The sequence below is a fragment of the Periophthalmus magnuspinnatus genome, chromosome 23 (genome assembly GCF_009829125.3).
Source record: "Periophthalmus magnuspinnatus isolate fPerMag1 chromosome 23, fPerMag1.2.pri, whole genome shotgun sequence".
Lineage (NCBI taxonomy): Eukaryota > Metazoa > Chordata > Actinopteri > Gobiiformes > Gobiidae > Periophthalmus > Periophthalmus magnuspinnatus.
In genome coordinates this window covers 21,535,343-21,559,389 of record NC_047148.1, presented here as the reverse complement: position 1 = coordinate 21,559,389, position 24,047 = coordinate 21,535,343, and the positions used below count along the sequence as shown (strand labels likewise).

Below are 24,047 nucleotides of genomic sequence, written 5' to 3'. Positions count from 1 at the left end.
CAGAGCATTACACTCCAAACACGTAAGCATGTTCCTCTGGAGATTAGACGAGGTATACTGTTCAAACCTGCCTTCATTTACAATTAAAAACGCATTATATAAAGCAGAAGTCAGAAGTTCTTTCATTTAAAAGTTAAATTATGTAATTTGTGTCACAGGCAAAAAATTCTAAAGCGCAGAAAGCGGCGACTGTTTGTGCTTTGCTTACATTAACAACAAAATATAGACCCCAAGTTTGACCTTAGCACAGGAATGGAAAAACCAATTAAACGTAGCTGTTAGACCTTGGCATATTCATGAACATATAATTTAAAATATTCCACAGTCACAGAAAGTAATAAAGTACAGAACTGTCCCTCAATTTCACTGCATTCGAGGAGTAAGACCAGATCGGGAACGCAGCAACGTGAACTAGACAGTGAAAGATACGCGGAGGTTGCACTGTGTTCATTACATATGTCTCTACAGAGCCCTTCTAATCTGCCCATCACCTGCCATTCTCTTAATGACTTGCTATTTCTGTCCACATAGAAATGAAGAGACGTGTAATTGTCTAAAACCCAGATCCCTGTCCAATCTCTGCGGACCTTTTCTCCTCCGCGCTCACGTCGCCGCAGCGTATGTCTCCAGCTTTACAGTAAGGCCTCGTCGCATTTGTATTTCCACGAACTTATATCAGAAACACAAATATATTTAGCAAACGTTATGTCAAATCTGGTTATTAAATTCGTCTCATTAGTTACTTTTGAGCGGGCATAATTAGACCTGTTTCCGAGCTTGTTGCTGCAACGCTCCGCGGAGATTCCATCGTGGTTATAAGACGTAGAAGGTGAACGTGCGAGAAGGAATTTATGATAAATGCTCTTTTACAAACGCAGGAATGAGCTGAGAATGTTTTGTATTTTTTATTTGTTCAGATAAGCGATAGATGCATCAAGTGATATCTGATTTTTAGTCTTTTTGCTGCAGACGAGAGAGGAAAATATGTGATTTAAATGAGTAAAACTTGTAAAAAATTGACTTGTAATGGCATGTGATGAGTAAATAACATGTGAAGATTGTATTGTGGGAGGTGGGAGGTGTCCCGGGCGGCTGGAGGATGTGTCTGGGGTGAGGGAAGTCTGCTGCCCCCGAGACCTGGCCAGGGATAAGAGGAAGAACATGGATGGATGGACATTGTATTGAGTGAAGATATATTGCACAGATTGATTTAGATCATATACAACAGTGACCGACCACATGATTCAGCCTCTTTATAAAAACGTCTGAACAAACTCAGGCCCAGGGACCAAATCTGGCCTGCGGTCTAACTGTATTTGGCCCGTGACATCATATCAAATCTGCATTAGAGCCGTCCCGCTGGTAAATAGCACATGCACCAATACTACAAATCTCAGAATGCTTTGTTAGTTTGTACGCTGGCGTCTAGTAAAGACTGGCAAGTGCCCCTCCTTTTCTGGTGACACTCATTAGCAAACAAGCTACTAGTCACCTCGGCCAAATAACTACAGAGAGACATAATTTATTTTCTTTATTTAAATAAGAAATGAATACTACTGATGTATCTTTTATTTCATGTCCGCGTAAACCCTCAGTCGTCCACGTCTGATCCAACTTCGTCTTTTGCTTTTATTTCATATTTAATTTCTCTGTTTGTAATATCAAGCTCGAGTTTTTCACGATTTTGTGTTTAAGCAAAATTAAAGTTTCCATATGAAAAGGTTAAACCAGGGGTGCCCAAACTTTTTTCACCGAGGGCCATCTTGAAAAATATTCGACACAGAGGGCCAGTGTCAATACAGTGGATAATTCAGATGGTGCATTTAACACAGTTTTGACTTCATACTTTAAATAAGGCTTAAAATATTAATATTAGGTCTGTATGACAAAGCAATGTGATGTTATTTAGGTTATATTGGCAGGATTACTCAAATTTGCCGTAAAAAGTACTGATTATTAGGGCTTTATTAGGGCTGAGGGCCAATAAAAATTGGTCTGAGGGCCGTATTTGGCCCCTGGGCCGTAGTTTGGACACCCCTGGGTTAAACACTACATATCAGTGGCCCGTGAATTTGTCTGTTTTGAGTTTGACACGCCCCCTTTAAAGTGTATAAGCTCCAGTGTAAACCAACCAAACGACGACGCACAAATCGCACTTAAGCTCAAAATTCCAGCTCGTTTTCGTAACTCCAGTCTTTGTCGTCGAAATCACTTGAAGCAAAGGCGCGTTAAAATGCACCAACTGATAATCTAAACTTATTTTGTAGTGTAGCTGCGTTCAAACACTTAAGAGGTTTTCCATTAGCGAGGTGACCTTGTAGAGGCTATAGGAAGCTCTTTCCTCTGCACACTTCATGCTTGAATAAACGCACATGCTTCGCTAACACGTTCTTCTGTAGCAGTGACATGTAGCGGCGCATATTCACACTGCTCTTCCGTGGTCGCACCTAGGGGCTTTACAGGAAGAACACGCACTTATAACAGTGACATTTCCTTTCCATTAAGACACTCCACTGGGTAGCTTATTTTCATTTCTAAATGACTCTCCCCGTCGCTACTGGAGTGCAATCGCGCAGCAATCAGGTTCAGCCGTATGAAGACAAATTCGCATTGCATTTATTTCAGAAAAGGTCCCCAATTGTTGTGAGTGAGAATCCGGCTGTGTGATGACGCTGTAGGCCCGCTGCGTTGTGTGGCTCAAGTTGTGTTTCTAGATTATGCCGAGGACGCCCGCTAACATAAGAGTAGCACATATTGTACGAAATCGACTTTTTTGAGCTATTAACGGCGATATAACACTGTTCCCTCATCAAAAACACGGAGTTTTATTTTGTCTCATTCGCTCGCTCCGTCTAAATCTCATGAAAACACACGCAAACATTTAAAATTTCCCAGTTTTGTGACGTAGGAGGTAAAAGTCTCAGGGTTTTCTGTGCTGTTATCACTGATTTCACAGATCCAGAGCTGCACCTGACTCGTGTTTAGTGAAAATCTAGTGTAACAGCGTGAATTTGAGGTTCCGTACACTCTTTGAGACATATTTTTATAATACCATACAATTGCGTTCCGTTATGTACATCTTTAAAGAGTTTGGATTGATGATTTCAGAGCCATTGTGCGCTTTTTCTTCCAATAAGTACATCCCTCTTTACGCTCCTTTAAGCCGTACCGAGTCCAAGGAGACAGCTAGCTTACGGATGAGAGCCCCGACAAATACAGCTATCCTACGCACACACCTGAACACTTTTCTACATCAGCCCTGTCAATACACAATTCATTTCTCATTCTAATAAATGCAGTGCTCCTCAGGGACACGCCTTACATAACTTCAAAGAGCACTCTGTAATGGCCTTTCAATATTCTGATGATTTCGACTCGCACAGCGTGTACAACCTGTGGGAGGCCAATAACAATCAAATAATTGTTTGCATTTCTCGGTGACAGAAATAAAAGTGTTTTAATGAGAGTGCGTTGCATTAGTGTCTGCGCAGATGTCTGGAGTCAGCAGAGATGGATTGTTGTGCGTCCTGCTGACTGTCCCCGCGTGCACACACTGTTCCTCTGCCTCATTACTAGTCTGATAACACGTTTCATCGCATATTGTTGTGAATATGATAATAAAAAGGTCTTTCACGTGTTCTGTTTGATATGTAGATGCTGTTTTACATTTGGTTTGCTACACGTTGTTTATAGTGCTAAATAGCTCGCAAGAACAAACTACAATATGTCTGTGCTGGCAGTGTGTACACCAAGTACACTGTGTCATTTACACACATACATAATTCACTGGATGTTCGAGGCAGCAGCTTGATAGAACACATGGGAGCTGTCACAAAGAAAAAATGGCACATTTGGTATATTCTGTTGCAGTTGTGCAATTGCTGCGATCCATCACTGCAAACACTCCTATGAGCTGAGGCGACGGGCCAAATGGAAGTTGGCTGTGAACCACTGGATGTGATGTAAGAAGCAACAGCAGCAGCAGCTTGTCATTGACATCTGGCCTATCAAGACCACGTCCAAACTGGAGTCCAGCGCAAATTTACATGTCAAGAATACAATTTAAGGCAAACTAAGATACTTCTTTTCTGAATCACAGAACCCTTTTCCACAAATACTAGACACAACTTTCAAAACTGTGACCAAACCCACAAAATGACTGGTTAAAATGCACTTTGCTGTAAAAACCATGGCTATGTTGTCAAAACAAAAACACAAAAAAAGACACAAAAAAACAATAGCTCTCAAGACAAAAAAGAAGAAAAAGAAATCAAAAATAATGTTTTGTGCTGGTGATTCAGTCTCTGAATCAGGGAACTGCAATCAGCACGTTTCCTCTGAACATGTGCGGACGACGCAGTGGAGCGGGAAAACTACTGTTGATAATTAATTAACACAATTAATCGAAGATTGTTCTCAACAAATGTTCTTGATTAAATTCAGGAAAAAGTACTTACCAATAAATAGTACAATAACAACAGTACTAGTGTTACTTCTCTCGTCTGTTGCTTTTTTCACCATATTTTCTACTGCATGTTTTCTATAAGCACAAGGCCTGATATTTACAGAGCCCGGCATAGGACATTTACAAAAAATCAAATTAATGCGTGGCCACGAGATAATATCACGTTCTGACATGATATTATCTTAAGGGAACAACTTAATTATCACAAGGGAATAATAATTTAACTTATTTTTTAAGTTAAATCGTGTGCTCTTGTGAAAATATATGTATAGAAATTATTATGTTCCTTCAAGAATTTTTTGTTTTCTTCTCTTTTCTGTCATCTGCCGGGCTCCGTAGATATTACTATTAACATATGTAAAAAAAAAAAAAAAGAAAAAAAAGAAAAAGCATCTCATTCTGCCTTTTTCTCATAAGGAAAAGGTTCAAACGGTAAAAGTGTGAAACCATTTATCTGTGCTTCCGTGCAATTTCCATTCCAGAGTTTGCTCTACAGAACGGGTCAGGCAGCCACAGCGAATCAATATGAAACGCCGGGCACTTGTTCTGCCAGTTTACACAGCAGCTCTTTGTTGTGGACTTTGCCTTCTCTCACATTCTGATCGCTGTCTGCTCGGGACGTGACTGTAATTTCACCTGCGTGTGTCCTTTCATTTAAATGGACTAACTTGACTACTGCTCTTTTAAAACACTCGCTGGACTCACACGTAGAGCAATATCTGTGTGAATTCTCAAGTTAATCACACGAAAACACACTTAAAAACCAAAAATAATTAAACAAAAAACGCATTTGTGCAACGCTAGACCGCGATCTAGGTTCCTCCGTCTGCTGACCACTCCCTCTTTTGTGTTTCAGGTCAAATATACATCAAAATCACGCTTCTTTTACTTTTACTTTTGATTAATAACAACGTTTAGAGCTTCTCAGATTGTCTGAAATCCGAGTTTTGATGTGGACAGACCGTGAGTGTTTGTGATTGGCTAATACACCTGTCAATCACGCCCATCTGAGCTCCCAGGGTCTTTATAAAGAAGCATAAAGAAAAATGTGGTCAGGCAAATAGAATGCAACACTCATTACTGCTAATACTACCTGCTTTGACATTGAAATCCAAGTATAAACTCCAAATTTACACAAAAAGAGCAAAAATGAATCAACACATCAGTCTGAAGACACTGATATAGACAAAAGAGCACATATTTTTAGCAAGTATCTTCAGAAAACAAATATATATATAACATTTCTGATTTCCGTCGTTGTTGTGTTACGAAGTCAAAAAAGTGTTGCAATGAAGAGGCACATTTTGTTTTGTTTGCCGTCCCTCTGAGCCGCGAGGGACGTTCATGTAAACTCTTCGACGCTAAAAAAATGTTAGAATAATGTATTTAATGGTGATAATAATCTTTATATTTTTAGAATCACGATCCATGTATTTTAACTGAAGAAAGACGGACACAATGTGAATTACGTAAATATATGTTTTACGGGAATATGGGGGTGGAGTCTAATCGTAAATGCATTGTTCTGATTGGCTGATTCCTCTTAACCAACTGTAACTTGTATAAGATGAGCGGAAATGGCCGAAACGCCGCGCTAATCAAAGTAAACTAAGCGTGAAAACGTGTGCAGGGGTCTTCTTAAAACTTTGCAGCCTCTATACGTCAATAAAGCTCGGAATGGAATGTCAAAAACGCATGAGCAACAACTACGCAACAACTTAAGCTGCTGGTCACTACTTGTAAATACTTTTATCGCTCTTAAAGTTTAAAATATCCATTGGTTTAGCATTAGCCTCACTGAAAATGATGAGCGACAACACAATCCTGAGCTATACCAGCGGAACTTCAGCTTTAGCGTATGTATCAGGTCCTTGTGTCTTTATCATGCATCTGCAGTGTGTGTGTGTGTGTATATGTGTGTGTGTGTGCGTGCATATCTCTGCTCTATATGGCCTCTCCGCACAAGCCCTTCACCCGCCACCCCACCATCTTGTCTTGGAAAGAACTGAGTCAGCAGCCTCTGTCAGCTCTGCTTAATTTTGTCATGCTTGACTTCCTGCTACCTAGAGTCTCATCTGCCAGGAGCCCTTAATCCACTTGTCAGTCAGGACAACAAAAAGCTGGGGAAGGTGCGGGTGAATGGAGACAGGGCAGTGCAGTATTGTGGAAGCGGCGGAGAGTGGGTGCTAGTGATTGTGGGTGCACGAGGTAACAGTGCATGTCAGCACCTGGGAACTTTGGAGAAGAGCTAGGAGTAATCAAACTGAGAGAAAGTCCAGGAAAAGTCCCAAAACATTACTTACTGGTCAGCCAAAAACATTGAAAAAGAACCACAGGAAATTCTTTCAAAGTTGTATTTGCTTTGCCTGAAGTGCACAGTCCTCTGCCCTGAGCTGGTTTACACTGAGAATGTCAGTGCAGCCAAGAAAAGAAATGGCGAAATTCTTAATTCAAACGGGTTTTTTTTAGTTATAAACACAAGCTTTGAGAGCTTAGTCACCTGCTGCTCCGCTCTGCATAAAGCTGTAACTTTAGGGAGACGGGTTTGTCTGAGAGGGACATTGAAAATCTATTCCAGATCTAATTAATTAATACAGTCCGTTTTGAGAACTATTTGAATAAGAAGTTAATTTATTTCTTCACAATTCTATCATTTGACATTTACAGTCTCCATGGCAACCTATTTTTATATCCGCAATCTGCTTTCTGTATAGAACTGAGGGATTGCAGGACATGCCTAATCAAAGAATCTAATTATTTAGATTACTGGGCCTTGAAATTAACAGCAGCCAAGTCTTATACGAAAAGGTTAAAGTGCCACAGGTAGAAATGCAGCTTCACAGCATTTCCTCCCAAAACAATTACACAGACTCCATAAATGGCCACCTTTTAACACGGCACAGAACACTATTAATCCTTGGTTTAATCTTCATTATTGATGGCAGTTTGTATATGTAATATTCCAGAGCAGTGGTGGGTGTTGTAAATGTGCACCATGCAACAGTAAGCAAGACAAATTAGAAACAGCTTGGACATAATGGCATCATCCCCACTGTTTGTTTGCCTTAGTGTCTCCTGGATTTATCTTTCTCTTTCTGTTTTCAACAACCTGTTCAACCACTTGTTTAACACGGCGTAACACACACCAAAAGTACAGCGGACCTCAGCGCCGTCCCGCACGTCTCCGAGTGAGTGTGAGTCATTGTTACTTTATAGAAATGTTCTGAAGAAATGACATTGAACCCGGATGAATGAGGGATTAAACCGCCCCGTTCTGAGGAAATGTCGTGTATACCCTTCGAAAGTGGAGTTTGTATTCTTATAGTAATGCTTCTAGACGCCAGCACAGTGTTAATAACGTACACAATATTGAAGTACATAAGAACAACAGACTTTTATACAACTAAAACTAAACTATAAGCAAAAGTGTCAAGGTAATTCCAAGATACATTATGTTTTCACACTGTATTTGACGCCAAGATGATTCACTCCGGCCTTAAAACTAACCCAGGAAACATGATTATTATTTTCTTGGCGCAACACGGAAACACAAGTGCAAATATATTCCAACGACCGTGTTATTTCCTTTCACTCCGCAGTACAGTGTGACCGAAACGACCTCAGCGTCCTCTTTATGTAAATGTTTATTCTGTCGGAGTAGCTGGAGATGTTCTCACTCACCTTAATGGCATCGGTTGAAATCTGGATCTCGTGCAGCTTCCTCATGGTGCCGTCCCGGTCGATGAAGTAGGACGAGGCCAGCTGATGGAGGGCCTCCACATTCTGCGTGGCGTTGGCGAGCTTCCGGTCCAGCTTGTTCTTGGCCAGGTACATGGTGAGAGCCTCCTCACCTACGGGAACGGGAAATGTGAGGATGATTAGTGGAAAAGCAGATGAAGAAACAGTTAGATATCGACGGTGACCAGGTATTTTGGTGTTTGTTTTTGAGCTTACACCCCAGCTGAACTGTGAAGTACTTATTGCATTACAGGTATTTTTACTGCGCGAAAAACATCGAAAGACTGGCTAGAACTTCGACGCAGCCCAGGTCTTTCCGTGTGGAGTTTGCATGTTTCTCCTTGTGTCTGGACAAGTTTCCATCCCGTAAACCCAAGAGAACGCATGATTTTTGTTTCCTTTGTTTTACTCTTAAACCTTCTGTCGAATACTGCGAGTCTTAAACATTTAGGTGAACTTGTTCTTCAGTAAGACTACGACACATACTTATTTTTAAGACATCTACACCGGAACCTCCTCCTGGAACACAGCTCTTCATCTTCAGGTTGAACAGAGGTCTTGTAGTACATCTTTTCAGCGACTGCAAACATCTTTGTAGTGAAGTATTGCACCTTCATGTAAACGGCTAAGGGTATGTCCATTTATGAGCTTGCACGGACAGTGTGTACGGATCAGATAAACTTCTTCCAACTCTCTACCTCAGGGGTGTCCAAACTTTTTGCAATGAGGGCCAGATTTGGTGAGGTGAAAAGCTGCGGGGGCCGAACATTCACCCTGATCATTCTTTGAACCATTAATATTAAATGCACATGCAATAAAAAGTAAAAAAAATAATTAAATAGTTCAACTGGCTTCCACCTTTCAAAACCAAAATGAATTATACACAGATTATAAATATGAAAAAGTGAACATTTAATCTGTGTTTTTGATTATCACAATAAAATTAATTCACTGAGATTTTCAAATTTATTCACCAAACAAACTGAGACTGGACTGAAACTGAGATCTGGACTGTAGTAAATCGGCCCGGTCTGGCTCAAAGACGGTGGTTTGGACGCGCAAAACGTCACGCAGGCGAGTCAGTCTTGTCCTCGCACGGTTCTTGTTAAAGTTCATAACCGAGAACTAAACAAACTCAGCATTTTCTTAGCAAATGTTCGAATTTCTTTAAACCTGTTTTTTATCCAATTGCCGTTAAAAGTCAGCGAGAGCGCGACCTCGGAGCACGGCCCGGATCTGCTGCCATCCTCGGTGAAATATAATATCGCTTGTAAACGTGTATTTTACGTTGGTCAACAGTGCAACGGGACACACAGAATTATTTTTATTCCAGAGGCTGCGGGCTGGACTTTGGGTATACCTGCTCTCCCTGGTCTACAATCTCTTCTTTCACAATTACACCAGGCGGACGTTCTAAATAAGAATCGTTCTGAATGTTTTCGCCTGGTAAACAAAGGCACAATAGGCTCAATCCTTTTGTACTAATGGGAATCCTAAAGCTAAGAAAGTTAGTCCTGACCAAGCCTGGTTCAATATCTGGAGATAAGTCGTCGGGCGTGGCTCTGCGGGGCTCAATGCTCCTGACAGGTCGCCCCAGTGGCATTGAAGGGTCTAACGCAGAGGACATTCACTACAGAGACAATAACCTCACTGTATGGATCTGTTTTGTTAGTGTTTATTGACTTAGCTGGTTACGAAACAGCTTCACACTCGCGTTTTTTTATATTCAGAGCCAGTTGGGGGTACATTTAGTAGTATGAGCATCTGTACTGAAATGTTGAACACACTTTTAGATATTTCTTTTGCCACAATCCTCTTTTCTGAATGGATCGTTTGCACACAGGATGCATTTTCCACACGTTTTCGTCTCTTTCACAACATATTTCGATACACCCCCTCCTCCCCTTCTGCAAAAAGAATAAATGAAGAGATCCAATGATGTCTAATGAAGTATCCTGTACGGCTGTAACCGAATCACACGGCTGATTGCGGCAGTGCCCGGGTGCTCTTAACGCATTTGATAAGACGTATGTCCGGTGTTAACGCCAGGCAGTTTTTAGCAGGAGAAACCGGATGCCCCAGTTTTCCAGGAACACGCTCTATAATTTCAGCTTCATCCTGCGCTGGCTTTGTCCCCAGAAACGTCCCTGGATTTACAGAACGGCGTTAACTTCCACATGACAAGGACGTGCGTACCGTTCCAACCTCCATACCGTGAGAACGTATCTCCTGTGTCAGACGTATCTATCACATTTAGAATCGGTCTATATTTACAGAAAAATGGCACGGCAATAGAGAAAGATAAAAACCAAAGTGAGAGAGGACAAGAACGCACTTTGGCGGATCCGACGCTGTGTACGGCTCCGAATGCTTCACGCGATGCCACAATACGACAGATCTATAGATGGCCACTTTCAGAGCCGTACTTGTTGTTACATTTATGATTTCAGGAGTGAGATTTGAATCGTCTCTTTGTTACTGTCTGCTGTGATTTGCATATAAATTGCAGCATTTTGTAGCTGCTTCCAGTTCAGTGTAAAAATCCCCACCACTCATAAGCTGCTTAAGTCTGTGAACTAACTCAATTTGCAAACTTTAAGCACAGCGCCTACTGCATTTTGACAATATATCCACTTCTCAAACAAATGATGGAGTGTGAGTTTTTTCCATTTCGCAACAATGACCGGTAAATGTTGGTTTTGGAAAAAGTAACAGACCGCTAGGAATCATTTTAACGCGCTGGGTATATATAGAAAAAAGAAAAATTACCATATTTATACAGAATATTCAGCTAAAGTTTTCATTATGAAGCTAACACCTGTAACTTTATTTATACATCTGATAAAAAGAAGCCATTTTGTACCTTTCCCTTGCGCTAAAGTCAGATGACATCGTATTTACACGTGTTGGTGCAAATTGCGTTCGCACAAAAGAAGGTGACATCCTCCCCTTTGCACATACGATGAGGAAAAGACAAAAAAATGCGACGACGAGTAAGAATATTTCGTTTTCAAGTGTCCCAAAATTGTTTCCCAATGCAAAATGTGTGCTGAAAACCAAATAACACATCCAAATTGAACCAGTAACCTTTTTTCTTGCTCTGCTTAACACAGTCGGGAGGAATGCAGCCGCTTCGAGCACAAACACTCTAATATTTACACAGAGCCGAACAGTCATTATGATTTGAATGTCTTGTGTTTGCGTTTGACACACAGTAAAAAGCTTTGGCTGCGCCGCTGTACATGGAAGACACGGAACGTCATTGTTTATCTCGGAAACAGATGTCCCCAGATCAAACACGACTGATTCACTTTTGTAACTTCTCGCCAAAATATCTGCGGAGATTCGGGAGAAGCAAAGTCACGCTCCTAGACACGTTCGAGGCGCTAACGTCTACGTGAAATGTTCCACACGCAGCATCGGGTCGGATCTGCGGAAAGGCGACGCCGAGCGGAGTAAGAATGAGCGTTTTTCGTGATATTTCTGAGCAGTAAAAGCGCGAACAACTGTAGAAATGTGAGATAGAAATGTCGTATTGTGGAACGTTCCGAAACAATGACCTCGTAGCCTCTTTGTAGCCAAGCGAAGTGACATCGTGCATCTTTAACACGATTTAAAAAAGAAAATCGGAAACAAAGAGACAACGAGAACGCAAACTAAAAGCCCTCGTAGAATACTCATCCTCAGAAATGTACAGATTTAGACTTTAACGGCTTTAAATGATGGAAAGTGGCGCTTTTGCCCTATAGCGGCGCGTTGGAGTTGGTCAGTTAACGTGTGGCGACTGTGACCAGAGGTTGTATATCTGCAGAGAGGCCCGATGTCTCACGGCTGATTAGAGCACAGGAAGCGGAGTCCGGGCCCCCCGCTCTGTGACGCTCCTCTGACTGTCCCCGAGGCCGCGGGGAAACACACCGACACACACATATGACTTTCACTGCAGCTCACGGATAATGGGCCTGTGCTAAATCCTTCATCTGCCCTTTTATCTCCAGCAGAGTGTGCTACAATAAAGCGCTCTGTAACATAAATATTTTCAGGGGGTTTTGCTGCTGTGATAATCTGTAACACTAACCGAGTACAGAGGCGCAGGAGTTACGCTGTAGTTTAAGGCGCAAATATTCTCTCATTTCCACTTCCTACTATCCACAATATGTCCTCATTAGTACAGAATAAACCGTAGCATCTGGTCAAGTGTCCTGTCCCGTTCAAGGATGGGCACATGTCAAGCGTTCAGTTTTCAGATGTCAAAACACAATCTAGTACAATGAAAAACATGTTTACTCCACGTTTATATAATTCAAAATAGGTTTATGTGTTGAAAAGAAAATGATTTTATTCAGACAGAAAGTCTCCTCTAGAGAAATGTGCTTAAACTCTTCAAAAGTTAACCTCAAGATGTGCTAAGTATATTTTATATGGACGATAGAAGATGTGATAGCAGCTTTCTCTGGCCGGCCCCGATGCCACAGACAGACAGACTGCGGTGTTGTGCCCTCAGGCTTTGGTGACTTGAAGTCATTTCAATAAAGTTATTCTCCTCTTGACTATGAGCTCAGGAGACGGCTGCTCTGAAAGGGCCAGATCCAGTCAGAGGTTACACAGCACCGAGCCGTCTGCGTCTTCACACATGAGAGTGGTCCCTCCCTCACATCTTTATTTGGCGGCACAGAGGCAAAGCTTTTGACAACTATGCCACCAATTCAGAATCCTTTCACCAGAGGACACATACTTTTTCCATCTCTAAGCATTGGGACACTCTGAGGCGTTTAATCACACCGTTTCGTACAATTAAAACTCAACTGCATGTCAAAAATCATGGCATTCTTGAGGTGTGAAAAGGACTTCTCAAAGCTTTAATTGTTATTGTAGCGACTCTGAGCTTTTGTCGCTTAGAGATCGGGTCCAGTACCTTGGTCTGACACGCTGCCGTTTGTAAGAAGTGAGTCGCAAAATGCATTTTTGGTGTTTTAATGAACAGCGGATTAAGCAGGTTACACACACACAGACGGTAAAATCTAGACCTACAAAAAACTGGTATGATAATAAGCAAAACGAAGCGGTCAACGAAAAATACAGCTGCCCGGCGTCTCCCCTCTCCACCTATCAGACACGTACCTTCGCCCATGTGAACCCCGCCCCCTAACGCATTACCATAGCAACCAAATCAACCAGTTTTCTATGGTCAAACTGCGACATTTGAACACCAGGGGGAGCTCAGGAGTTTCAACAAGCATTTTAAAGCCATTTTTGAATAGGAAACATAAAAAAAAAGCATTTGATTCGTGTCCTGATGGAAGATAAGTCTGGGATTTGATAAGTTTTCTTCTTCCCACTCCTTTTCGAGCTTATACAAGAACAGATCGGGAGATGTGCTGTAGATGTACCTGTGCTCAAAATAAAAAAAATCCTCATATCACCACTTGATCATGGCATCAAGTCTGAAAGGATTCAAGTTAAGAGTACTTATAAATGCAAGTCAATACCAAATCCAAAGAGCACACTGAAGCCATAACCTTGATTGGAGGATTCACTTTATATGAACTTTTTTCAGTTCAGTTCAACTTTATTTATACGGCAGGTTTAAATCCGCTTGAGCTGACCAAATACTCAACCCAACAGCGTTAAAATACACACTGTGCTTTGATCAGGGATTTCCAATAGCGTCGTGAAACCGCAGTGAAGGAGTCTCCGAGCTGCTGGTAGTGTTAGGCTCTCACTCATGTTGTATCACCCCAGCGCTTCACATATCTAAGTGTTTTCTGTAATGGCCTATTCCAGGATTCTCATAAAAGCTCACTGACCCATAACTAGAAACAAAAAGGCTTTCGAGCTTAAGGTTAATGCTGCAAGGAGAGATAGAAGTAGAAGCGATGACGGCCGAGTGCAACACAATGAGATGAGGACGGATGCTGTGGTTGTAAACGATACAGTGATTATTTCAGGGGCTGTATTTTTCCTGTTTCCTTTTTTTGTCATTTGAAGCTACAATGCAATGTTTCCTTTTTTAGACTTTTATGATCATATAACTTTACAATAAGACTCCCAAAACACAAAGGTTGGTGACGTCTGATTCATGGGATCGATTATTACTGGAGCTGAACAGTTTGGAAAAATATGTAATTGGTATTTTTTCCGTTGTGATTATGATTTGATTTGTGATTTATGTTTTAATTGTCATATTCTGGTCACATTTTGATCTAAATACATCCAGGACATTCATATTTGAGACAATGAAATGTAAAATTATAAGACTCTACATGTTTGTAACGGGCTAAAGCTAAAGCAGATTTACACAAACAGGGCATTTTGCTGTTTGTTCTGTAATACAATGGTAATTTTAATTTCAAACTGTGACATAATTCTGAGATATACTTCAGAGAATATTTCAGACAGTATGAGATCCCCGTCTTTCTCAAACCCACAAACACTTTAAGACAGAAACTGGTTCACCCAAAGGACAAAACCCCGAGACATAAACAAAGTAATGTGTCTACTCCATTCAGCGAAGTGAAGAGTGAGCGTCACACTGGAGAAACTAAACTGACACTTCATAAGAGAATGAACCAACACCGGTGTGAGAGCAGCTCAGGGCCACAGTCTGCTGTACATCTCCATCTCAAAGACACTAACCACTCGTTTGAAGAGAGTGAAGTTCAGATCCGAGCCAGAGAGAAAAGAAAAGGTTTGAGAGAGGAGTTAAAGAAGCTATTTTTGTTAGGAAAGAAACAGGAATCGGGGCCTGAGACATAATCTATCTCCTATTTATAACTCCATCCTCACACCCAGAACAATGAGAACAATAGCAGCGTTGTTAAGGGCTGAATAGGGGAGTTTCAGATGAAAGTGGAGACAATAGATGTTTACAGTTTCAGTGTAGTTAACCCCTCCCTTCAGATATAAGACATCAGTAATCTGACAAGAACTGAAGAAGCTTATTATAGCTTATTTATAGCTTGCACATTACTTACTTACTACTAATTTTACTTTAGTTTTATTTGCATTCAATGACAGTGTAAGGTTTATGAGCGGATTTTGGATTCTATTAAAATCTTGTTGCAGTTATAAAAGCGCCTGATCAGCAGAGGGAGCACTTGCATACAAAACAGCATCATCTGCATATAAATGTACGTGGCTTTGTCTTAAATTTATCTTGTAACCAATGGAATTAATAAAAATAGCGAAAAGTAGCGGGCCCAAAATTGAGCCTTGGGGCACTCCTTTACTTAAAACTACAAAATTAGATTTAAACCCATCAGCCACTACTGCCATGAGACCATATGAGATTCAATTTCTATTAATCATGAGGCTCTAATTAATAACTTAAATAATAAATTCAAGGTTTTACATTTTAAGAGCTAAGTTTTGTTGTATTGCTATAAGTGAATAAAGTCATTTTTATCCCCCAAATCAAGGTGCCGGGATGCTTTTTGAACTATTGGTGCTTGTATAATCAAAACCTAATCAAATCAAAGCCTGTGAATTATAATTTAATTGTGAATTGCCATTTAAATATACTTATAATCCATATCATAGCCAACATATTAGCATAAAAATATACCACAGCCAACATACAACATTCTCACCCAACTGTTGCGCCTTAGCTCTTGGCAGCGTTGGGCACCGGTAATTAGACTTGTCCGTTTGAATAAAAGACACACGTTATCGAACTAATTATATCTCTAAAATACACTTGGCAACGTGATCACAGTTAGCCGTGTCCGCGTGTCCCTCAGAACTGAGAGATGAGATAAGTGATAGAAGCATTTATATTTAGCCCGGGACAGCAGGGGTGTCACTTATTTTAGGAAGTCAAATAACTGATGTGTTCTTCACTGTCACGCTCCATTAAAGATGATGTTGTGCGTTTTGTCGTTACGATTGTTTTAAGCGTCTGATATTCTCGGTCCAGAGACTGTTCACGTTTATTAGTAGTACTTTTAAAAGACAAAGTATGTATTTTAATCTTATATGTAGTGCAGGGTTGTTGTTTTTTTTTTCCTGTTAACGCTGGTTTACACGTGTAAATGTCTGGCTGCAATGCGTTTTTAAAATCCGCTACGTGAACCAATAAAGCTAAACCAGTTTAATAGAAGGTTCCGCATAAACAAACGCTAATTTACTATGACTCAAAAGGTGCACGTTAAAGTTGGCCCCAGCAATGCAAAGAACAGGCTAATTAAACCAAAGTAAACTATTTTTGCACAACACAAATCAAGGAAAATAACTGCAACCAGCGAGAAGAAAGTTCAGGAAGCTATAAGTGTGTGCGCTTTAAATGCTGCCAGAGAATATGATAAAGGCCATGGAGCTGTAATTTCAAAGAAAGAGCACAACAAAAGCCAGGCTAAAACACTCAGCCGTTCAAAGTGTCTGCAGACATCCTGAGCCTATGAACAGGACTCCAAATTATAGTATTTTACACCGAAGAAACTTTGACAGCGGAAGGAAACTTGTTGGTTCATTACAAGCTACCGACCTCATTTCTCAACAATTTCTCCAATATTAGGAGGCATAATTCTGCATATTATCCTCCATTTTGACAAACAGGTGCAATATAATCGTGTGCACATGCCTGAATATATTGCACTTCTAATAACAATTACTTTGGTTTTCTCATTAGCCTGGCTTTGGTGCTGCTTGTAATAAATGGAACAGAAGGTGTAGTTAAAAAGCACCTGTTAGAGATTTGAATGCTGACATTTGATTCACGAGATGAGATAGTTGTTTCATTATGAGTTCATATTTGAAGCGTTTAACTTCAGAGGGGAGATGGAAATGATCTGAAATTACATCCTCATGACCACAGGTGCACCAAGACGCTATAGGAATAAAGATGAGCTGTCGGTTTGCACTTGTGCGCGAGACAATAAAAAAAAAAAAAGGATGTATTTTAGGAGCAAACATAACTGGACGATGTGTAGTTTGTGTACTCCGCGTGCTGTGCAGAGAACAGAGCCTGGACCGAGTAGTTTTACAAGATACAACTAACACAGCAGCCAAAAGAGGTCATTAGATCAAGAAAGGAGCCTGTAAATTATACACCAAGTACAACATGAACGCTGGGATAGGAATGAGGAAGAGTTTATGAAGCAACGGAGGACAACAAATGGAAATGAGCCCATGGCAACGATCCGGCGTGTTTACAGCAGTGTCTCATGTATGTTCATTAACATGCACTGCACCAAATAAACACAAATGATTCTTCTTCCCTTTAAACTCACAGTCCTCAAAGGGATGTTTACTCTCTGCATTTGACCCATTCTTCAGTGGCCCCCGAGGCACCAGTGGGCCCCATCTCCAGATCTGGAGCTTGTTATTATGTTATATGTTACAATTAAATACATTAGCTTCATTTTTCATATTTGCATTTGACATAATGTCCTCAATAATTCTCTGTAAAGAACAAAACAACCTATTTATGTATAAATCATGACAAACCCTTTAGTTCAGAGCAATGTGCACATGCTCTGACACATGGGCCTCCTGCAGGAGTTTAGGTCACATTTTAGGCTTTTCATTTCAGAAAAAAATAAAAATAAATAAATGTTTGTATATATTTTACAAAGGTTGTTCAGCCCTAATAATTTTATTTGTAGGTGTAATAGTTTTCTTTGTGGGTGTAACAGTTTGTGGGTGTAATAGTTTGTGGGTGTAATAGTGTTCTTTGTGGTGTAATAGTTTGTGGGTGTAATAGTTTTCTTTGTGGGTGTAATAGTTTGTAGGTGTAACAGTTTTCTTTGTGGGTGTAATAGTTTGTGGTGTAATAGTTTTCTTTGTGGTGTAATAGTTTGTGGGTGTAATAGTTTGTGGGTGTAATAGTTTTCTTTGTGGTGTAATAGTTTGTGGGTGTAATAGTTTTCTTTGTGGGTGTAATAGTTTGTGGGTGTAATAGTTTGTGGTGTAACAGTTTTCTTTGTGGATGAACCTTTGAGACAGGTCCAGTGAGCATACTGTATATCTCATGTATATTTGAAAAGAGTTCCTGTTATTATTCACTTTATTATTCTTCACTTGTGCTTTCTTGTGCAGTTTTCTATTGACGAGACTGTGGCCTTAACGTCTCAAACACAAAGTACCACAGGAGTCTTAAAATATCGACTGTGTTTTGTCTTGGAGGAGCTAAGAGTCAAATTACAGATAGTTTGCATTTTTCATGTTATTTAAGCTAAAGTATAAAGTTGCATTTAAAGTTTTCTTACATATTAAGTGTTAAAATAGTGGGAGTCCAAACACCTGTTTGTCCTGAAATATTTAGAACACAGATGTACAATATATTATTCTCATCCTCAAACAAAACAAAACGAAGAAGCGAATTCTCCCCAAAAACGGCTCTTGTTTTTGCACAAACGACTTCTTTGACTTCTAGGAAAATGTGGTGTAGAGTTGAAGTTAATGCTGAAAAACACGTCTTAATAACTAATTAAAAAGAAAGAAAATACATGTTTTTTCTTAAAGTCTCTTAAACATTCAGATACTTGCAGTTTGCAGAGAGACTTTTAAGCCGACAGTGAACTAAACTTGTTCATATTGATCTCATTGGCCACAGAAAAGCACTTTTTTTTTTCAGTTTAGATCCAACGTTTGAAAACAAATTATATATTTAGAAGAAAATTTGCCCTGGTTTCTTCGCATGTGCCAAATATATTTATCTGAAGCGGCTAATCAGGCGTGGACAAGTGGTAAAATGAAAGCAGTGGGGCTCCGTTACCTCCCAGTGTGGCCGAGATGAGAATGTGGGTCCCATATTTCTTAATGATAGTGTCGATGAACTGCTGAGTGGTGGGTCTGCGGCCGAGCAAACGCACACTGCGCTGGAACTCTGGCATCAGCGGCACCGGGTTCTGGATCAGATCCCTCCTCTCGATGGCCGTGTTCCTCACCTTCCAACGTGCAAATTCCCTAAGAAGAAGAAAGAAAGAACGAAAAAGTTGAAATAACAGTTTCACTTATCTCCGTCAGCGCCACCTTCTATTCGACTGGATCTACAGCTGAGGCCAAGCGAGGACATCTGAGCTAAAAAGTGCACAATACGGCTCCGTTTTAATCTCTTGAAGAACGTGCTTTGTTTTAGTCTGTGATATTCATCTGAAGGTACACGCTGCATTATTTAAAGCACTTTCCTTCTGCCTCGACGTGAACCGCAAAGAGTATGAGCCAATACTCCGACACAATTTCACCGAGACTGGAAGTTAGCACAGGTCAAGTAGGAACACTTTATCGCAAATATTTTGTTTTTGCATGTTTTATTGAAGTACTCGAAGCGACACAGATTCAGTACAGTGGGAAAACATATATATTTTTGAGCTGGTTGCGTAAGAGCGAAGAAATATTCCGACTGCTTTTGCTTTCACTGCAGATATTAAAATGTAAATGAATGATTACTGGCAAAAAAAACCCCAAAAAAATGTATATCCCTTTGACCAAACTCCACAAACTCAAAGGATCCACAAACCTCGCTCCACAAACGGGCGGATATTTTCAAATTGATTGGTTCTCGGTTTGACACGGAGTCAGCAATATGTCAGTCTGCTGGGGCCTGGGTTGACTACAGCACTTTTTAATGCCCCATTCAGCACTATATATTAGCTTTTCAATCGTACTCTTACGCAACTACAAGGATTCTAGACGTACAGCTCCAATCATATTTAAAAAAAACACATCTAAAACTACCTAACAATAGCGTAACGTCTCTGTCCCGGCGCCTGTCTTTCTTGCCACCGTCCCGTCTTGCGGTAGAGACCTCTCCTCAGACACTTTACCTCTTTGTGCAGACTCAGCTGTTCCGACGAAACTACAGTTATTTCTCTAAGTGGAGCAAATGTCAGACGAATAAAAAAAAAAAAAAAAACTCCCAACTGATTCCTGTGAGTTTTCCATTCCTTCCCCGCCCTACTCTCTTGTTGATATCAGATCACTTTTACAGAGCCCTCTCCCGGCCCTGGTACTGCCAATTATGATATAAACTTATATGGGAGTGCAGTACTATTGGAAAGCCCTCTGCCCCAGATTACGGGTGCCAGCAGATGGAAGTTGCACCTTGATTCAGTGCTTTACTCCGCAGCTCCAAGACCGGTTTAATGACCTATCAGTGAAGTTAAGAGGAGATAGATGGCACTGCAGCAGCCGAGCAGGGAAATTGGGAGCCGGGGATGATTGCTGCTTTACGCTGTCCGAGGGAGGCGGGCGTGGGAGAATACGGGTGCAGTATTTGTACGGGTGTCCTGCGTTTGACCTCTGGATAACACCACGGGGCTGACGTTAATGCCGCCGGCTGTACGTCCGCGAGAACATTAGTGTCAAACGTAAAGAGCGAGGCGTGAAATTTTAAACACTGCCTTTCTACCTGTCGACCAATAACAGCGGGTTACCTCAGCGTTTCGACCAATCGGATCTCGAGATGTTAGACAAATATAAAGTGACATGGGTTTGAGTTTGAGCGTTTTGGTTTAAATCCCACTCACACCAGCGCGTACTGTTGTTGTGGTATTTGGTAAGACGCTGTGTTCAGGACATTTGCCCAAATAAATGTGTGTAAGTGATCGTGGTGTTTGAAGAGGTTGATGGTGTGGATTGGCAGCCTTACTTCTTTTTTTTTTCTTGCTTCCTTTCTTTCTTTATTCTTTATTTGTCAGGGACCATGTGCAAACTCATTAATCTCATGAAAGAAAAGATGATTTGTATCAAATTTAGCTACTAGTACTTCTGCTACTACTGTTACTACTGATACGTCTGCTACTTATGCTAGTACTGCTACTTCTGTTACTACTGCTAGTTCTGCTACTACTATTACATCTGCTACTTTCACTACTACTTCTGCTACTACTGCTACTTCTGCTACTACTATTACTTCTGCTACTTTCGCTACTACTGCTAGTTCTGTTAGTTCTGCTACTACATCTGCTACTACTATTACTTCTGCTACTTTCACTACTACTGCTAGTTCTGTTACTTCTGCTACTACTGCTAGTTCTGTTAGTTCTGCTACTACTGCTGCTACTACTATTACTTCTGCTACTTTCACTACTACTACTGCTACTGCTACTTGAGCTATATAAGTCTTAAGTCTTGTCTTCTTTCTTTGCACTTTTCTCAGCCTTTTCTCCATTTCAACACCAGAGCCTCCAGTCAAATACTCTGCCTGACCAAAAAACAAACAAACATTGCCACCAAAAAAAAAAAAAAAAATCCATTGATGGAATAACCTGGTCATTCAGTTTATTCCGGTGTCAGCTGACCTCATTCTGCTGAACCTCGACCGGACCAACTGCAGCAAACGCCAACATATTTGCTTAGTTAAACGGTTGCGACTTTTTTTTTCCTTTTTTCCCCCAGGCAGTGCATCTCCGTGTGTATTTGGCGACGTCAGATTTGTATTTAATCATTTCTACATCCCACTTCTTTACATCGATCCCTCGACTCCGTATCTCCAGCTGTTGTGGGACAAACTGACATTTCCAGGAGAATTACATCACCGACCGTCTCCTCGGAGCCACAGACACCTGAAGCAAGTCGCCCAAAACCTTCTTGATGCTTCTTGCCCATCAGCGCAAAACGACACACATTTCAATCCGTGTCGAAATTTGTGTTTTATGTGCGTCTCAAAATGAAGCCCAATAACTCCTAAGTGGTCTCTGATGTGGAGGACCTTAAGTACGACTGTATTACAAACTATTGTCAAAGCGAAAATAGCTGGAGGCTCTCATAAAACATAATGGACTTTAGACTCGCACAACAGAATGTGTTTAATTATAATTACGGAGGCTCTCTGGCTTTATTTGACAATATAATGAGTCTGGATGTTTGCGTTATACAGGGTTTTATTAAAAGTTGATATCTTGCCTCATTTACCCGCGGGATAAATACAGAATGCATTAGTGACTGTCGCATCGCAAGGTAAACAGAGGTAACTCGAGGTAAAACGTGTCAAACAACTTTGAGTCAACAACAGAAGCTGAAAAGTTTCATTGAAAAAGGTTGACGCTGCAAACCTGACTCGTATTCGTCTTTTAGTTTATGGAAAAAGCGGCGAGTAAAATGGGAAATCACGACAAATGCATTATTTAACAGGCGTAATTAGGATGTTTCAGCCAGTGCCCTGCTTTGATTACTGTGGATTAAGTGATGTTTACCGGGAGTATGACAATCCATTTATCACATCAACTCATAAATCTGCCACATCAGTCCGCTAAGAGAAATAATCCACTCGCCCAAATCAAATCACAATTCAGATAAAACAACAAACGAACTACTTTTTTTCCCCTCCACGTTTTTAAAAGTTCACGTCGGAGCCTTTCGTTGATCAAAACTGGCAGAAGTCGTCGAGCTTTTACCGCCTCCCGTTTGTAAACTTACATTTGACGGCGCCGTAGTTTATCTCCATCCCCGTCAGCGTCACGTTTGAGTCCTGCATCATTATCCGTCGCCGAAGCCTCCCACACAATAACCCCGACCGCCGCAACTCGGGTTTTTTTATGAATTCAAGCGCGAATAAACAAATGGAGCCCCGCAGACCGCGATCCGAACGACGTGCGGACGCGTTTTATTCACTTATCTCATGAGCAGCATCAGCGATAGTGCAGATAGGGTTCAGGAGTCACGTTATTGTTTTCCTTTATGTATGTTTTTTCATTTAAAACTGAGGTATACTCTGAATACAAACAACAGACTGTGTGTATAACGTCTTTAAAACAGTGTGGATGTACTTCAGCACTCTCACTGAATACAGACGTGTACTAACCGCTTCGGATTTTAACTTTTTTAACTCATTTCTAAGCGGCTTTCGTCATATTTGGGTGAGACGTTGTGTAAAATTAAATCCCTGGTGTTACTGGCAGCCTCTTTGTCCGTATAGTCTCGGAGGCGTGCGCGGCTTTTGACCTTGACGTCGACACACACAGACTGCGATTCGTATTTAATCTAAAATAAATCATATATTAAATTACGCCTAACATAGATTTTGCTGCCAATAAGGCGTTCTGACCCTCTCTGGACATAATGGAGGTGCGAGTGTGGCTGTTTTCGCACATTGGCAGACGGCCTGATGTCTGCTTCAATTAGAGCTGCGCCGTATCGATGTTCAGTGAATGTCCCCCAACGACAGGGCCAGGAAGTGACCGCCGCTCCGCCGCCGCCGCCGACACCGCAAACATATGCACAACAAACAGCTCCTCATTTCAAACAACGGCTTTTATTCTTAAATTCTCACAAAATGTAACAACCTCCTGAGTCTAAACACGGCCCGGGTGTCACATTAAAAACGCATTTGTCACATTTATTTGTTTACCTGCTTCTATATCAAAACTATTTCAAAGTTACACAACCCGTAAAGAACGTTTCTGTGTTACGCTCGTGACCTCTGACCTCTGTCATTTTACAAAATATGACCGGGAAAAAGCGGATCCTTTGATAAACAACAACAAACGCGTTGAAGATGAAACGGCGTGTTACTTCTCCGCGGAAAACTCAAATCAAACAATTGTCATTTTCCGTAGGAGTAAAACGCAAAAGGTCAAAACGTGGCATTTAAAAGAAACATTTCAGTTCGTTTCTGCTAAAGGAAATAAAAACACAACACGATGATTATTTTAACACGTATATAGACAGCTGTGATGGACCGCTGCCTCGTTTTATTGAGTCACGGGAGTCAGGACCCAAACGATGCTTCGGGAATCACTTCAGTGTTTGTTTTGGGGGTTTTTTAAGAAGAAGTTTTGAAAAGAGAATCCGTCTTCGCGCAGAAATGGCGGTTTAAGTACAACGCGCCTGCTGTTTACAACACGATCCTCACACCTTAGTCAAGTGTGAGATCAGGCCAATCAAATGCTAATCAGGTACTTAACAG

At 40.9% G+C, this 24,047-nt stretch overlaps 1 protein-coding gene across 1 annotated transcript in view; it reads right to left on the bottom strand.

Moving 5' to 3' along the window:
• The window catches only part of brinp1 (bone morphogenetic protein/retinoic acid inducible neural-specific 1), a 107,155-nt gene that overhangs the window by 37,592 nt on the left and 45,516 nt on the right, over positions 1 to 24,047 (bottom strand). The window contains exons 3-4 of the mRNA XM_033989207.2: positions 18,915 to 19,105; positions 8,147 to 8,316 (exon numbers count right to left, since the gene is read on the bottom strand). Of these exons, the coding sequence (XP_033845098.1) occupies positions 8,147 to 8,316; positions 18,915 to 19,105 (361 nt within the window). The remainder of the gene's footprint in view (positions 1 to 8,146; positions 8,317 to 18,914; positions 19,106 to 24,047) is intronic.